This window comes from Erythrolamprus reginae, chromosome 5 (genome assembly GCF_031021105.1).
Source record: "Erythrolamprus reginae isolate rEryReg1 chromosome 5, rEryReg1.hap1, whole genome shotgun sequence".
Classification (NCBI taxonomy): domain Eukaryota; kingdom Metazoa; phylum Chordata; class Lepidosauria; order Squamata; family Dipsadidae; genus Erythrolamprus; species Erythrolamprus reginae.
The window spans coordinates 68079588-68096727 of NC_091954.1; the positions used below are offsets into that span (position 1 = coordinate 68079588).

The 17140-nt window shown below is 43.2% G+C and overlaps 1 protein-coding gene across 1 annotated transcript; it reads right to left on the bottom strand.

The window, feature by feature from the left end:
- Positions 1-15852: 15852 nt before the first annotated feature.
- On the bottom strand, positions 15853-16309 carry LOC139168448 (mitochondrial fission factor-like). Its single transcript, XM_070754028.1, has 2 exons — positions 16006-16309; positions 15853-15974 (listed from the first exon to the last, which is right to left on the bottom strand). Exons 1-2 carry the CDS (start codon positions 16307-16309, stop codon positions 15853-15855), a joined length of 426 nt encoding a protein of 141 aa, XP_070610129.1.
- Between the last annotated feature and the right edge of the window lie 831 nt (positions 16310-17140).

Consider the following 17140-nt stretch of genomic DNA (forward strand, 5'->3'; position numbering starts at 1 on the left):
ACTCCCTCCTCCCTTCCCTCGATCAAGGAAATGGAGTACCTCCCTTATGAAACCAGGTTGCAACGCCTTGGTCTCTTCAGCCTTGAAAGATGGCGTTTAAGGGGTGACTTGATTGAAGTGTATAAAATCATGCATGGGAAAGAAAAGAAAGAAAATAGAAATAGAAAAAGTGGATAGAGAAAAATTCTTTTCTCTATCACACAATACTGTACTAGGACAAGGGGGCCCTTCCTAAAGCTCATAGGTAAGAAAGTGAGGACAAATCAAGGGAAATATTTCTTCACCCAGAGGGTTGTTGGTTTATGGAATTCACTTCCAGAAGAGGTCGTGACAGCTGTCAGCCTTGATAGCTTCAAGGCAGGATTAGACAGAGTCATGGATGCCAAGTGTATCGGTGGTTATTGAAACGGATGTCCATGTGCTGCCTCTATGTTGGCTGAGGCAGGCAGGATTCCCTTGAGTACCATTTGTTGGGGGTCAAGGGAAAGGGAGGGTTTTGCTTTCTCTTTCTGCTCAAGATCCCCATGGACAATTGGTGGGCCACTGTGTGACACAGAATGCTGGACTCGATGGGCTTTGGCCTGATTCAGCATGGCTCTTCTTATGTTCTCTCCGTGGCATACCCCTAAAGTACATGTATACTGCTATCATATCCCCCCTGCCCCTCCTTTTTGCTTGACTATCCATGCCCAGTTCCAGTAACCTCTCATCATATGTCTTGGTTTCTAGTCCCTTTATCATTTTGTTTGCTCTCTTCTGTCCCCTTTCCAGCATTTCTATGAACCTTTTGAAGTGAGGTGACCAGAATTGAATGCAGTACTCCAGGTGTGGTAATTTGGCTGTGATTATTCCTTTCATTCAAAAATGTTGACTAATAAAAGAGAATATTTGTAATTCAGGGTTGAAATAGAGGGGTCTTTGGGGCTCTCTGAGTTTGCTTGTTTTTCTCCAGCCATTACCTAGCTTGTGAAATGTCTGCAAGAAAATAAGAGAACACCAATGGCCCTCCCATTTCAACTCTGAGCAACCCTCCATTGAAAAATGCCCCACCAGTGAGCATGGGGTGTGCATGTGTGTGCACTGTGCATGTATATGTGTACACATATCCTGCCTCTCCAGATATACTTCTTCTCCTTGCCATTTTTTCTAATCCCAGATCACTGTTTGGCACAACCAAATTTTTTTGTGCATGCTCATTTGTAATAGTTTCCACGAGAGGACCTTATTAGAAGTTTTATGGTAGCTGTGATGAGGCAGTAAACAATTTTCCAAAAAATTGCTCTTTCTTACTGCTTCTAACCTAAGGGGCTCTGCTATCTTGGTTAGCTTTTTTTTTCTAGACAGGTGGACACATTTTGAATAACAATTTAGTCTGTAATAAAAGATAAGAGTCTAGTGTAAGGTAAAGTGGTGTACTAAGGCAATAGGCTAGATCAGTGAAGGCGAACCTTTTTCCCCTCGGGTGCCGAAAGAGTGTGCATGCATACTATAACATCATACGCGAGTGCCCACACCCATAATTAAATGCCTGGGGAGGGCAAAAACAGCTTCCCCCGCCCTCTAGAGGCTCTCTGGAGGCCAGAAATTGCCTGTTTCTCAACATCTGGTGGGACCAATAGGCTCATGTTTTGCCCTCCCCAAGCCAGGGGAGGGGAAAAATCCCCCCCCCCCCCCCGGCTCTCTGGAAGCCAAAAATTCCCTCCCAGAGCCTCTATGTGAGCCAAAAATCAGTTGGCTAGCACACACATGCACATTAGAGCTGAGCTACGGCAACGGCTCATGTGCCAGCAGATATAGCTCCACGTGCCACCTGCGGCACCCATGTCATAGGTTTGCCATCACTGGGCTAGATACTGGGCGACCTTGGAAACAAAGTCCATTGAGTTTGGGTCAGTCACTGTCTCTCAGCTCTAGGAAGGAAGCAGTAGCAAACCACCTCCATAAATATTACCAAGAAAAGTGCAGGGACGTATCTTGGCAGTTGTCAGGAATCAATACTGACTTGAAGCCTCCCCACCTACCCAAAGAGAAAAAGAGATAGAAAGAGAGGGGGGAAGGCAGGAAGGAAGGAAAGGAAAAGAAAGAGAAAGAGGAAGAAAGAAAGAAAGAGGGATGGATGGATGGATGATGTTGGCAACTTGTTATTTTCTTATTTAATGTTGTTTGAAAGAGTTTTCCTCCAAATTTCAGATTGGGCAGAAATATGGGTGGTGAAAAATAGAGTGACCAGTTTGGGCACCACTTTGTTCTATTTATATCAAAACTACTGCTGTTCTCTCTGCCTTTCTGAGTCTGGCCCTAATTGCTCCTGTAACCCTCCATCTCGTGTGTCCTTTGAACTTCTTGTTGATCTTTTCCACCTTCCGTATCAATCCTCTCATTTGGCTACTTTCATGCCCATCTTTTAGATATCTCATTTTACAATTCCCGTCACTTCCCATCAGCCTGACTACTCAAGGGTGTAACTGAATATTGTTTTGTGCTTGTTATAGTTCCACAAAGTGTCATGTCCACTGATTGTGCTATATAAATAATGTTAATTTTAAGCCTTGCCAGCGAGCTTGCTGCAGTCAGCAAATTTGCTAATTGCTCTCTCTCTAAGCAGCATGCCATGACACAGAATGAAGGATGTGCAGACAATTACTTTCAGCGAAGAACTCCAGTGGTAGGCTTCAAGAACATGCACTGAAAACATTTCCCCTTTCCTTTTGGAATCGTTCCCTCACTTGTGTCCTGGGAAGCCTTGTGATACTTGGCTCCATGTTTGACCTTTGACTACAGAGCTGGTGGATATAAGATACACTTGCCTTCCCCAAGCGGAGTGCCCTTCTCCCCAATGGCTAGGCTTCAAGGCAAAACTGCAGCAGCTAGTGAAAAAAAAAAGTGATGGCCACTCTTTTGGAGATGACATAAAAGAGATTAAAGACACTATAAACACTTAAGTGCTAGATTATCTCCAGCCGAAAATAGAATCTCTAAATGAGAAGACTGTGGGAAGTCTATGGATATGTCTACAACTGATTTATTGAAAGCTGATAAAATCCTTCAGGGTGAAACAGTGTTGCTGGAATTCCACTCTCATCGGGACAATTTATAGGTGACTGAAATTGCAAAAGAAGATTATTGCCGTATTTTTTGGAATACAGTAGTACCTCTAGATGCAAGCTGCTCTACATGCGAGTATTTCAAGATATGAGCCACGAGGGGAGAGACATTTCTGTTCCAGTCCCGAGCTCAAATTCGGGATACGAGCCGAGCGTCCACTAGGTGGCGCAAGAATCCTTGCTTTTGGTTATCTCGGAGGGGAAAAACAACGTCTAAAGTTATTTGTTCCAGATACGAGTTGCCTCGACATACAAGCTCCCTTCTGGAACGAATTATGCTCGTATCTAGGGGTACTACTGTATAAGAGGCACCTTTTAGCCCCCCAAAGAGGGTGAAAACTTGGTGTGTTCCATCCACCCCCACTCTTTGGTCTCTGCCTGCCAACAATTTACCTCCTTGCAGCAAACAGCAGCAGAGCCTGCTTAGCACAAGCCACTGTTTATCTGCCTCCCAACCTCAGCTGATTGAAGTTGCCGGCAAGCCCCCATGCTAAAATGAAAGTGAAACTAAAGCTCCATGGAACCAAATTGCTGCAGGTAGAGGAAAAGGCTGAAACTGGCTGTTTGTTTTTTGCTGCAAGGAGGTGAGTCAGCAACTAGAAATGTCTATAGAATATTCAAATGAGTAGACTTATTTTTTAAAGACTGCTTTATTATTGTTCTGGACAATGATAAATGAAGAAGGTTTTTAAAATAAATGCTTGATCTGAAGAGGCCCAGTTCTATTGTATCTTCTTTTAAACAGCGGTGAATACTTCCAGAAAGCCACATCAATTTTAAAGATCTGTAAAAGTATAATTTGAAATGTCCTGCTTTGGTATTAAGTATTAAGCTGGGAATAATAATGAGCCTTCGTGGCGCAGTGGTTAGAGTGCAGTACTGAAAGCTGCTTCTGCTGACTTCTGGCTATAGTTTGCCAGTTCAACTCTCACCAGGCTCAAGCTCACCATCCTTCCATCCTTCTGAGGTAGGTAAAATGGGGACCCAGATTGTTGGGGGCGATATGCTGACTTTATAAATCGCTTAGAGGGCTGTAAAGCACTGTGAAGTGGTATATAAGTCTAAGTGCTATTGCTATTAACCTTGTGGAGGACCTACATTCCTTTCCCGCAAGGGTACTATTCCCTCGTCCATACCGTTTTAAGGTTCGCTTGGCAGGCCTTCTGCTGCAGGAGTTGCGAAAGCACTGATTTCATGCTGGACCACCTTGAACATTCAGTAGCAGGTTGTCTACAGCAGTGTTTCCCAACCTTGGCAGCTGGAAGATAGTTGGACTTCATCTCCCAGAATTCCCAACCAGCAAATGCTGGCTGGGGAATTCTGGGAGTTGAAATCCAAATATCTTCCAGTTGCCAAGGTTGGGAAACACTGGTCTATAGGATAGGCACTCCCTTCTGAGTCTGTATCTTCAGCAAATGGTATGTGAGGCCTCTTTGCATCAAGACAAGCAGATGACCTTTTCCTGTTTCACATTCCTTGGTATTTAAAGTTGATTCAGGATGTACGATTTCAGATATACTTCAGATAAAATCAACATACAATTTCAGATTATGTTTTTCTGAAATGTATAACCTTATTTGACAATACATTACATGTATCTTTTAGGTGGCCCTTAAGTGTAACTTTGTTAAAGCATTAAGGTTTAATTGATCAGGTAGAACAGGAAATTGTATTCACACACACACACACACACACACACACACACACACACACACTACCTGTAGGTACTAGATTACATCACTGTCTCTGATATGGGATATTGCCAAAGCATACTATTCTTACAAAATTGAGCAACAATTAGTTAAAAGTTAAATCCCCACAAAAAATAGTTGAAGAATTATTAATTCTTTATGGATTTCATTCAACCCTGAGTAATGTAAATCTTTGGTGTCTGCTAAATGGGAGTGTCATAAGCTTTATGCTTCTAAAACAGATTTTTTATTACATTGCACCAGGCACCAATATTGGGAAAGGAGAAAAATCTATAAACTAATGGCCTTTAGACAGAAATTAAGCAATGTGGTATTGTAGCATTTATTCACATGGGAAACTATACAGGTTCTAAATCAATCAACACTTCTAAAAAATATAAATTGTTTAGGTCTAATTCATCAACAAATGATGAAATAGATTTCTTTTAAAAGCACACACAGTGTGAGATTACTGCAGTTATTATAGGGAAAGGTCATTAATTTTACTTTACCTATTTACTTCAAGAAATTGTCACTGCAGTTAAATCTGAAACCAGGAAAAGCTCCTGGCCACTGGCCTTGATTGTTTTCTCATTGACTGATATAAAATATAGGAGTTTATATCTTTTATTTTCTTGGAGGTATATAGCAAAACTTTTTCAGATAAATTCCTATATGTTTAATGAGTAAAACAATACAGACATTTCCAAGTAAGAAAGTATATACTATGTGTTCTAATATAGATAAGTATATATAGATCTAATATAGCTATATTTTCTTGATGAATGTGGATACTATGTTTGTACATTTTTTTCCAATTGTTATGCATGCAGGTTTGATTGGATTTATACCAGATTGTCAAGCCTTTGACAGTTCTGGTGTTTTTACTCTAACTCAAAATGGGCAGATTTTGGTTACTGAGAAAAGAAGGAGAGAGGGAATGAGGGTGATTTTTTGAGACATATTTGATTTATCTGGGGTTTCTCCACAGCTACATAGATTGGATTCATATGATTTATTAGGCCTGTAAATTAACAAACTTTATGAAATGGTACAGATCAAAGGTACTGTCTTCCTGATATTCTTTTTAATGAGTTTTTACCTATGTTAGTAGAAATTCTGGAAATATTAAAAGAATACATATAAAGATGAGGGGCAAATGTATAAAGGGGATAGTATGTTTTAAACCAGATATTAATACTGAATAAATGATACTGAATCAAAAAGTGGCTTTATTATGCCAAAATTTCAGGCTTATAATTGGACTTTTAGTTTAGTTTTGGTTATTGTCTAGAATATAAATTTTCATCTTCTCTTGGGATTTAAGTTGATACCAGAGCTGATTTTTTGCCTAATTAAAATTCTGACAGGTATAATGATACTGTTTCAGGATCAGTTTCAGAACCCACAAAAATACCCCTGGCTGGCTGGATGGCTGTGTTTGTGTCTACTAACACAGATTAAAAACTCATTAAAAAGAATATCAGAAAAACTGTACCTTTGTATTATGAATTAATACAGTGTTATACTCATTCTTCATTTTATAGAAATTCCGTCAAAATAAAATGCATTTCAACAATAAGTGATCTGAAATGAAGTGGTAAGAACACTTTGTCTTTGGGGAAAGAAATGAGGGTCCCCCCCCATATGTTAAGTTTCTGTCATTGAACGATTTAAGAAGGCAGTTGTGATATTTAACTCATGCCTAAACATTTACGTTGCTCAACCCAATTATACCATGTTCAATCTTAAATTAATATATACAAAGTGGGTTTTTTTTTTTACTATACAGTGATCTCTCGGTTAGCGCGGGGGTTACGTTCCAAGACCTCCCGCGCTAACCGATTTCCGCGTTATATTGGATGCGGAAGTAAAACCACCATCTGCGCATGTGCGCCATTTTTTTCATGGCCGCACATGCGCAGATGGTGGAGTTTGCGTGTGGGCGGCGGGGAAGACCAAGGGGAGGTTCCTTCAGCCGCCCAACAGCTGATCTGCTCCGCAGCGCGGAAGCAGCGAGGAGCCGAAGATGGGGTAAAGGCAAAGGGGAAACCCCATCTTCGGCTCCTCGCTGCTAACGCGCTGCGGAGCGGATCAGGTGTTGGGCGGCTGAAGGAACCTTCCCTTGGTCTTCCCGCTTGCCGCTTGCCAGTCCACACACGCCCCCCTGGATGAGCCGGCCACAGGGGCGAGGGGTGGGGATGAAGGGGCAGGACTTCCCGGGCGGAAGGCATGCTCGGCTCTGCCGCTCCAGCCCCTTTCGGCCGAGCAGCCAGGGAAGTCGAGCCAGGCGTGGCGGCGGCCTGCGCCGATGTTCCCCGCTGCGACGGAAGGCAGTCGCTTGGCTAGGGAGGCTCGGCCGAAAGCGGCTGGAGCGGCAGAGCCGAGCACGCCTTCCGCCCGGGAAGTCCTGCCCCTTCATCCCCACCCCTCGCCCCTGTGGTCGGCGGGAATGAAAGGGCAGGACTCCCTGGGTGGAAGGCGTGCTCGGCTCTGCCGCTCCAGCCGCTTTCGGCCGAGCCTCCCTAGCCAAGCGACTGCCTTCCGTCGCAGCGGGGAACATCGGCGCAGGAGGCAGGAGAGGACCGGGCGACCGGAGAAGCAGCGCTGCCGCCGCCACGCCTGGCTCGACTTCCCTGGCTGCTTGGCCGGGGAGGCTCGGCCGAAAGCGGCTGGAGCGGCAGAGCCGAGCACGCCTTCCACCCAGCGATTGTTCCGCTGCCGCCAGCATGGCCTGGCTGGCAGCGGAAAATGTAACGGAGCCCACGGGGGATTCGCCTTCCTCCCACCCGCAGCCGAGACTGATTGTGGGCTCCTTCGCAACCTCGGAGAGCTTCCGGGGCATGAAAGCTCACGAAAACCAGGAAGCTCTCCGAGGTTGCGAAGGAGCCCACGATCAGTCGGCTGCCGGCGGGAGGAAAGCGAATGCCACGGGGCTGGGCTCGGCTCCCCCCTCGGCTCCCCCCCTTACCAGCCCCGCCGCGGAAGGCTCCATTCTGTTCCCTGCCGGCCCGATTGAGCGGCCGGCGGTCTCCATTCAGGGAACAGAATAAAAAAAAATTTTTTTTAAAAAAAAAATTTTTTTTTAAATAATATTTTAATATTTTATTTTTTAAATAATATTTTTTGAAAAACCGCGTTGCAGCGTTTCGCGCTAATCGAGAACGCGCAAGTCGAGGGACCACTGTAATTGAATCCCCAAAAACGATGTGATTACTGAGGAGGCACTACTTTGGATACAAAACCTACATGGAGAAAGTAGTCCAGTTTATCTTCAAGGGGTTGTGGGTTAACAAGCAGTTTCTGCCGATGGTTCTAATAGAGCAGAAACCTGGAAATGCCTGTAGAAAAATAATCTCTTGAGAAATGGAATAGCAAGTGATCAAATTATCTTGATGCACTACTGCCACAAAAGGAATCCTATAGAAAATATTGGCTCAACATTTACAAATTTCTATGACTTTATGTGACCAGGAATAGGCCAGAACACAGTGCTATTACATTTTGCTGTTCAACTATTCTATTTTGTATTATTATTGTTGTTGTTGTTGTTGTTATTGTTATTTAAAAAACCCTAAATTCTCCACGAATTCTTTTTTTTACAGTTTAATTAGAATAGGGATATTATGTAGTGTCAAAGGATGTGCATATTATGAAGTTAACCAATTTCAATTCTGTGAAATTTTCTTATAGAGATTGAAAAAATAATTATTCAAAAGGTTGTTGTATTTGCCCAGGGAAGAATAAATATAAGACAAGTATAAGCTTTAAAACCAGGTTTTACAGCTCAAATATTGATGTCTAGTAATGGAAATTCACTCAAGTTAATCTGGAGAACAATAAATTGAGTCTATGGATGTTGATTCTCCTGCTGACTCCAAGAAAGTATGCTCAAATTCTACTGCAACTGTGCCACCCCATATGCTACATGTTGCATTACTGTATGTACAAGAATTCTGATGCTTTTACTTCATATCACTGACCAACCTAATATCACTTTCTATTTCTATATACAGTGATATCTTGTCTTACGAACACCCCTTCATACGAACTTTTCGTGATATGAACCCGGGGTTTACGATTTGTTTGCCTTGTCTTAAGAACCATTTTCATTTTACGAACCCGAGCCCGGGTGCATGGGCTCTCTTACTGCGAGTGTGCTCTTGTACTGCGCGTGCGCTCTCTGACTGCCGTAGTGATTCTCCTGCCTTGTGACTGTCTCCGCCGGGATTTCCCATTTGATTACAGCCCCTGCTGGGATTCCACGGGGGTGGGGAGCCGCGCCTGAACCTGGAGCCCGCTTAGGAGCCGCCGCCTGCTCGGAGGAGGAGAAACAGCAGCCACCACTGCAGCCACTGCTGCAGGAGGAGTTGCGCCGGGCTCTGAAGTTTGCAAAAGTTTCTGTGCCTCCTCTGCGGCCGGGGGGTTCGGCGGGGAAGGAGGCCATGTTCGGGCACAGGAGTCCAGACCCCATCGCCTGCCTCTGGCCCCCTCGCACCCCTGGCCTCCCGCCGCTGCCCCCCACCCGCCCAATCCATCCCTCTCTCCGGCTTTCTCGTCCTCCGCCTCCCGCCTTGGGGTGTGGCTGTGGCGGCAGCTTCTCCTCCTCCTCCTCCGGCCGCTAGTGAGGATCCTGGCGGGCAGCTTCAAGCGGCCATCTCACAGCCCCTTTGCTGACAGCACTACCAGCGAAGGGGCTGCGAGAGGGGCGGGGCAGGCATTCCCGAAGTGCTCGGCGAACGCTCCCAGTGAAGCAGATGTGAGAGCACTTTCTCTGAGCGCTTCAGGAATGCCTGCCCCACCTCTCCTGCTTGCTGACAGCCCTGGACGAAAGTGCTCCCAGCGAAGGGCCTGCGAGAGGGGTGGAGCAGGCGTTCCAGAAGCGCTCGGCGAAAGCGCTCCCAGCGAAGAGGCTGTGAGAGAGTTTTCTCCGAGTGCTTCGGGAACGCCCACCCCACCCTTCTTGCAGCCCCTTTGCTGGGAACGCTTTCGTCCCAGGCTGTCAGTGAAGGGGCTGCAGAAGAGGCGGGGCAGGCATTCCCGAAGCGCTCGGAGAAAGCGCTCTCGCACCCGGCATGAGGCTGCCTCCCATACACTGGCTGCTGCTGCTGCTGCTACCTGCTGCCTCTTCCTTCCCATGTTGAAGGCCTCCCCTCTCCTCTCGCTTGCTCACTTTGTAGCCGGCACCTTTCCTTCGCTATGGTGACTCCTCGGCTGCCCAGAGCGAAGGGAGCATTTCTTTTCTCTGGGCGCTGGCAGAGGTTTATTCCCTGTCCAAGAGCCCAGAGAAAGGAAAATGCTTTGTTCGCTCTGAACTGCCAAAGCCTCCTTAAGCACCACCAAAAGACACCTCTGGCAGCCCAGATGGATGGGATTAAAGGGGGAATGGCAGGAAACTGGCCAGGCCTTCGTGCCGCTCTCAAATTTCCTGGGAGATTTTTCCCGGCTCGGGTTCTTAAGTAGAAAATGGTTCTTAAGTAGAGGCAAAAAAATCTTGAACATCTGGTTCTTATCTAGAAAAGTTCTTAAGTAGAGACATTCTTAAGTAGAGGTACTACTGTACATGCTATTCAGTTTTATGCTGGGATGAGCAGTATACTGGTATTAGTATGGCATAATAGTAGCTGGAAGCATAGCATCGCACTTGGAATATGTTCCAAAGAACTTTGAGGTTCACCCTGTTAATACAGTAAATCATTACTACAGCATTTATAAGATAATCCATTAATCAAAGCATTCTTTGTTCTTGCCTTGTTCTTGTGTGTATTTACTCATTTTGTTCAAGGCAGGTTACTTCTTAACTTTTATATCCATCCTTCATTTGCAATATTAAACTAAAAATGCTGATCTATCTTCTGCAGTTATTGTAATGATTAGTAATAGTAGTAATAATAATAATAATAATTATAGCATACCTAAAGTAATTGAAAACTTTAAAGCATTACATAAATAATATGATATGGACTTGGTTTGCTTTATTCCTGGTCTTGCATGTCTAAAGACAACATTGGCAAGCTTTTTTTCTGTAATTACTTTTTGTCCTAGGGGAAATGAAATCAATCACGCACATAGCAAAATAATTATGAGCTAAAAAGGTCAAGAAAACCAGTTTAGAAATTTTCATTCAGTAATAAAATAAGGGACCTTTAAATCTATATCAAAACTATTTTTGAACTTCAGAGGCCATTAAATAATTAGGCAAGTTATTTGGTGAGGCTTGTACTTTAAACGCTGATAACAAAACAATAAAAGAGTCAACTACTATTATTAGATGGCACTTGTGAAAAAGTTCTTTTTTTTCATTTCTTCTAGTTCTCTTTTTCTTTTGACAAGAAGTATATAATGGAAGTCTCATTTTTTATTTTGAATTATCATTTACATTTAATGTCAACCAAAAACTCCCAAGACTTTATATCTGGATTATCTTCATCCCAGGCTAACTTAATTTAATCTTGAAGAACACTGTATAGATCTTTGCTCCTTTTAGTAATATTTGAGTTAGGTGAAATGAGTAGAGATAAATAATGTGGGGTGGACTATCTAAAAAGCTATTGTGCATGGAAGTGTAAACAATGGAATGGTTCCTCAGACTGGAAAAATGTGCAGGGTTATTAGTAACATGTCTAGTTGCTCATAATTAGTTGTGACATCTAACTTAATATAAACATCACTTTTAGAAAGTGCAGGGATAATGCTACTGGATCTGATTTGCAAAACTCTGAATGAGCACTAAATGAAAGCAAAGAAACACAGATTATATCTCTTTGCTGCCATTCGGAGTTTTGCAGAATATTGAAACTGTTTCAGAATATTGAAACAGAATGTTTAGGTGTTTTTAAATATTTATAATCCTTTCTGTCATTCTTTCATGCACCACCTAATAAATTTATTGATGCCCCAAGAAGCACAAAACTTTTAAAAAGCCTCAATTTCTCAGTTTGTACGAGTATTTTTTTCAGCTTTTTAGAAAATATAATTTAATAGTTAACATTTACAAAAATGCTCCCAGGAGAAAGCATTATTTAATGACCAAGACCAGTCCTCTTCTTTCCTATCCAACAATGCCATAGGCTTAAGCAGTTAAAGACGCTCCAGACAATGGTCCCCCTAAGCTGCGCTGTGCGCTATAGCGCAGGAGGTTTGAGAACTCCATGCAGCACTTTCCAATTCCAGCGCATATCCATAACCGTCCGTGGTAGGTAGACAGTAGGGAATTGGGGGGGGAAGCCGTGAAGGCTTTTATCTGGCGAATGGAGCACGAGCTCCCCGTTCTGCTGCTGGCCCTCTCCAGCTTCCAGATCAGCAGGTGGCAGGCAAAGAGCCGTTTTCTTTGGGGATGGGCCGGGTCCCTCCGCCACCCTCCTCGGCGCCAGTCAATCACCCTCTAGCAGTAGGGAGGAGGAGGAGGAAGAAAGGCGACCTCACAGAGGGGAGCCGAGGAGGAGCGATCTGCGCTTTTGTAAGCTTTCCCGGCTGAATGGTCAATCGCCAACCAGCAGGGAAAGATTGACCATCCAACAGGGAAAGCTTACAAAAGCGTGGATCGCTCCTCCTTGGCTCCCCTCTGTGAGCCGCCTTTCTTCCTCCTCCTCCTTTGCCTGCCGGGCTCTGTTGCTCCCACTGCAGCCGCACCCCCCACTGGAAGAGAGCCTGTCTCTTCCCGCACCTCCCTCCGGGTCCTGCAGCCCTTTCTTCTGGATTATGACAAGATAAAGAAACAGGGAGAGGAAAAAGAGAGAAACAGAAATGAAGATGAGATAAATGAGAGCAAAAAGGGAGGAGAAACAAATGAGAGAGAAGTGGGGGGGGGAGGAAGAAGTACACAGAAATGAGAGACCTGGAGGGAAAGAATGAGAGAGAGGGAAAAGAGAGAGAAGTGGAGAGAAAGAAAGGGGGAAAAGAGGGAGGGAAAGAGAAGTGCAGAGGAAGAAAGGAAGGAAAGAGAAATGGAGGGAGGAAGGAAGGAAAGAAGGAAGGAAGAAAAAATGGAGGGAACAAGGAAAGAAAGAGGGAAGGAAGGAAGGAGAAATGAAGACAACAAGGAGGGAAGGAAGAATGAAATGAATGGAGGGACAGAGGAAGGAAAGACTTTTGGGGTGTGTGTGATTTTTTTTAAATTTCTCTCTCAACATACATTCAAACAATAGTGTACCATCTAATTTTCCATGAATAAAATGAAGTATTTTGTTAGCAACTAATATCAATCATCCAAAAAGTTGCAATTTTTTTTAGTTTTGTCATCCAGTTACACACATTTCCTTTTAATTAAATTCCCTCCTTAATGTTCCTTCAAAAAGTACACCAATTATATTTCTAACTTATTAACCATTATGCCAAAGTGCTTCCTTCTTTCTTTATACATTTTCTATAAACCAAGAAAACCATGTATAGCCAATCAGATGTTAACGAAAGAAAATTAAAAACAAAACATAAACACATACGAATATCAGACTTCTTCCCCCGCTCTAAATAGTACATTTACCTAATCCCAAACTTAAAAATTATTTGAGCCCATCTAACATTTAGCCAATTAATACTTATCTACATTTCTTACTTAATTATTCTTAAATTTCAGTCAATTTGAGAAAAGAAAAAAATGAAAAAAATTATATTCTCTATTTTCAATCAATTAAAAATCATTAACATCATTAATCTCCCCAACAATTCTAAATTCAATTACATTTATGCATTAATCCAAATCAGTATCACCTACTACATATCTTATTATAATCAATACTTCTAAGTTTATTAAAACAGATCAGCAATTCCTAAATTCATATATCTAAATAGAAAAAATAGTCTTACTCGGGAGATAGAAATGTGGGCCTCCATTGGGGTCAGAACAGAAGTCCAGGATTATGTCTGACCAGTGCACTCTTTTAGAAGCAGATTGGCAGATTAGGAATCCATTTTGAAGCTCCACAGAAAACATCTGGGGGGAAGGCAGGTTGTCCTCGACTTACAACGGTTCATTTACTGACCATTCAAAGCCGCAACGGCCCTGAAAAAAGTTACTTATGCCCCTTTTTCACACTTACGACCTTCGCAGGAGCCCGATGATAACAGGATCAAAACTTGGCTGTCGTTTCATGTTTATGACCGTTGCTGTGTCCTGAGGTCACGTGACCCCCCTTTTGTTTCTAACCGATCCACGCCCAGGCATGAAAATGTGCTGCTCAGACATTATACTTTTCCGCCCACACTGAAAAAAAATTAGAGGGAACATTGACTCCAGAATTTCATGTCTGGATTGTCTTCTGCAGCACAACTGGGTGCTTAATTCTTGAAGGTACAATTCTGGCTCCTCTAGATGTGTTTTCCAGGCTACATAGCTTGTTCTGTTGCCACTTGCCAGTAGGGGGCAGACCATCCACAGGGATAAAGCTGAAATACTAGATTCTAAGCCTCCTCCTGCTGATACCTTTCTGGTTGCTTCTGGCGGGATGGATGCATCTTGACTTTCCACTCACTGAGCACAGAAAACCAGGAACGGTTCTTCATATTACAGCTTCTTCATTGCCCACAAGGTGGCACAAAGTCCCCACTCTATAATAGTCTATATAGGAAAATTGCAAAGGGCTTAAAATACTGTTTATTTGGAAATCGCCATAGCAGGTGGGGAAGCTAGGACCATAAGAACACGTGGAACAGCTGTGGATAGTCAGTACTTTCCTGGAGGCACATCGGTCCTTTTCCTGGTGATGTCTGCACATCCCTGCCAGGAAGTGCCCCAAGGGGGTTCTGCTCTGGCAGTGGGCTTGATACAGGCATGCCAGGGCATTAATATTCTTCACCACGTGGAAGCTCATAGTGAGCAGTGGAATCACACGGGTCGAGGCTTCAGATTTGGCAGGGTTCCATCCAACATAGTGAGGAGCTGTCCATTAAGATGCACAGACTTGCAAAAACCACATGCAGAGGAGAAAGCTGCCATTTTCCAGATATTTGGGGGGGGGGGGTGTATAACTTAGAGACAGCATAGATGTTCTTCATGACAATGATAAAAGAAATACTGGAGCTGTTCAGAACTGGGCTGCGGATTGGTGGGCGAGCGCATGCATTCCCACTTGGGTGAACCATCCTCTCTCCCCTCCACTCATCTGCCAAGCCGGAAAGGTTGTGGAACTCTGATCTTCTAGGGCATGAACAATGACAAGGTGCAGTCTCAAAGACTTTAAAAGCAGATTGGACAAATTCATAGCATACTATTAACTGATACCTAGAAAAGAAGTATATATTAACATATATATCATTTTTTATTTTATTTTAAGAAGTTATAATCTCTTTACTTCTATGAATTATACTACTCTCAGTACTTTGTTCCATAATCTTTGAATCACTCACACAGACTTGCTTAAATTTTTATTTTTTAAGGGGGGGAGGGAAGCAAAATTGAAGCTAAACCACATTTTACAAATACCTCTGGATAATCTGCTGACATTCTAGCAAATAATAATTTTAATCCATATGTACACTTGCCAGAATGAGAGCTATAGATAAATAAGGATGCCATTTGGCAAACCACCACAAAAATATTTTGGCTAAACAAAACAAGTGCAATTAGTTAACAATAAAGGTGCTGTATTTCATAATACAAAAACAATGAAAATCCTAATGTAATTTACACCATTTTGTAGATTATTTGAAAAATCCATGTTTGTTTTTCTATGCAAAGAGTGTCTGTAGATACCTTTGCAGGGTGAAGACATTTCCCTTTGTAAATTAATACAGTTCAAATGTACATTATCATGCAAAAAAAAAAAGAGTTAATGTTATAACAATTCTTTTTAAAAAAAATTAAGCATCCTTTTAACCTTGTAATATATTAGTTTTTATTACAGTGGCAGATGTTTCCAGTACATAGGTCATAAGTCACCATACAATTCAGAGACAGAAATAAATGTAATTTTTTTGAATTTCCCCACTGTCATATTTTGTTAAATGTAGAAGCTATTTTTAGTGCCGAAACCAAAGCCAACTATTTAGTAGCCAAAATGCTAGAGTGATTGAATACATGATCATCTCCCTTTTAGCTCTCTATTTTCCTCTTCCAAAAATTATAGGCGGCAATTAAGTTTTATTATCTGTCCACTTAAAGAAACAGCATCCACAACTGTCATGTCTTCTGATGCTCCCTCTAACGATGTGTCTATATGTGAAAGAGTATATCTGGCTTCAGCTAGAGATACTCACAGCTGCTGACCCACCACGTAACACTGGCGCTGCTTCATTTCTCATCAACTGGTCATTCTGACGAGTAGCATTTACACTCATGGGACGTTCTCTTTTCAGCCTTCCTACTGACCAAATCTCTTCATTCTGAGGATTGTGAGAAGGAGGTCTCTGTAGGTCCAGAAAATCTAGTGGATGATCACTGAGTGAAATAACATGGGGAGGTGTTTTCAGTGACAGAGACTTGAATAGAGTTGACTGTAGAAGATCTAGATCTGAGGGCCTAGAAAGTGGAATGTCTTCACTATTACCTACCACTACAATCCGCTCTGGCACCTGCATTCTTACACTAGCATTTGGAAGTCCTCCTTCAGGACAAGTTTGCTCAATGTCAGCATGTAGTGATGCTACCTTGAGTTTTTCTGGAACTCTCGTTCTCTGGTTGATCCTTTTGGTATATTTGGTATATTGTGGAAGTATGTTGGGAGTTATTGAAAGTGAATTCGGCCACGGAGAGGTATTTGGACCAATCTTTTTGCTGGTCATTGACAAAACAATGTAGATACTGCTCCAGGATGCCAATCACTTTCTCCGTACCCCCATCAGTCTGCGGGTGATGCATCGAGGCTAGGGAGACTTGAACCTGAAGAGCTGACATGAGTTCTGTCCAAAACTTCGCAGTGAACTAGGTTCCTCGGTCTGACACTACTCTCTCAGGTAGACCGTGTAATTGGAAGATGTGTTGGATGAACAACTGTGCGGTGACCCTAGCTGTTGGTACTCTTTGACAAGGGATGAGATGTGCCATCTTGATCAACATGTCCACCATCACAAACATGGTGGTGAAGCCGGCAGAAACTGGTAAATAGGCCAGGAAATCCATGGAAATGTTCCCCAGGGTCTCTCAGGCATCGGTAAAGGGTGTAGCAGTCCAGGAGGGGTTCCTGTGGCTACCTTGGCTTGTTGGCAACGGACACAGTTCACATAAGACTGGACATCATGGCAGAGCCTGGGCCACCAGAAAGTCCGAAACACAAGGTTCAGAGTCTTGAAGAGACCAAAATGTCTGGCTGCAGGATTGTCATGGCGCTGGTTCATGATGAGGCTGCAAAGTGGCCTGGTTGGGGACATACAATTGGTCTTGGAAGCGTAGCAGATCCTCAGAAAATGTCC

What these genes read in the sequence shown, in the direction of transcription:
- LOC139168448 (XM_070754028.1), bottom strand. Translation starts at nt 16,309, where the DNA reads ATGCAGGTGCCAGAGCGGATTGTAGTGGTAGGTAATAGTGAAGACATT. An exon ending in TGAAGCAGCGCCAGTGTTAC is followed by an intron (nt 15,975 to 16,005) that starts GTGGTGGGTCAG and finishes GAGTATCTCTAG; the next exon opens with CTGAAGCCAGATATACTCTT.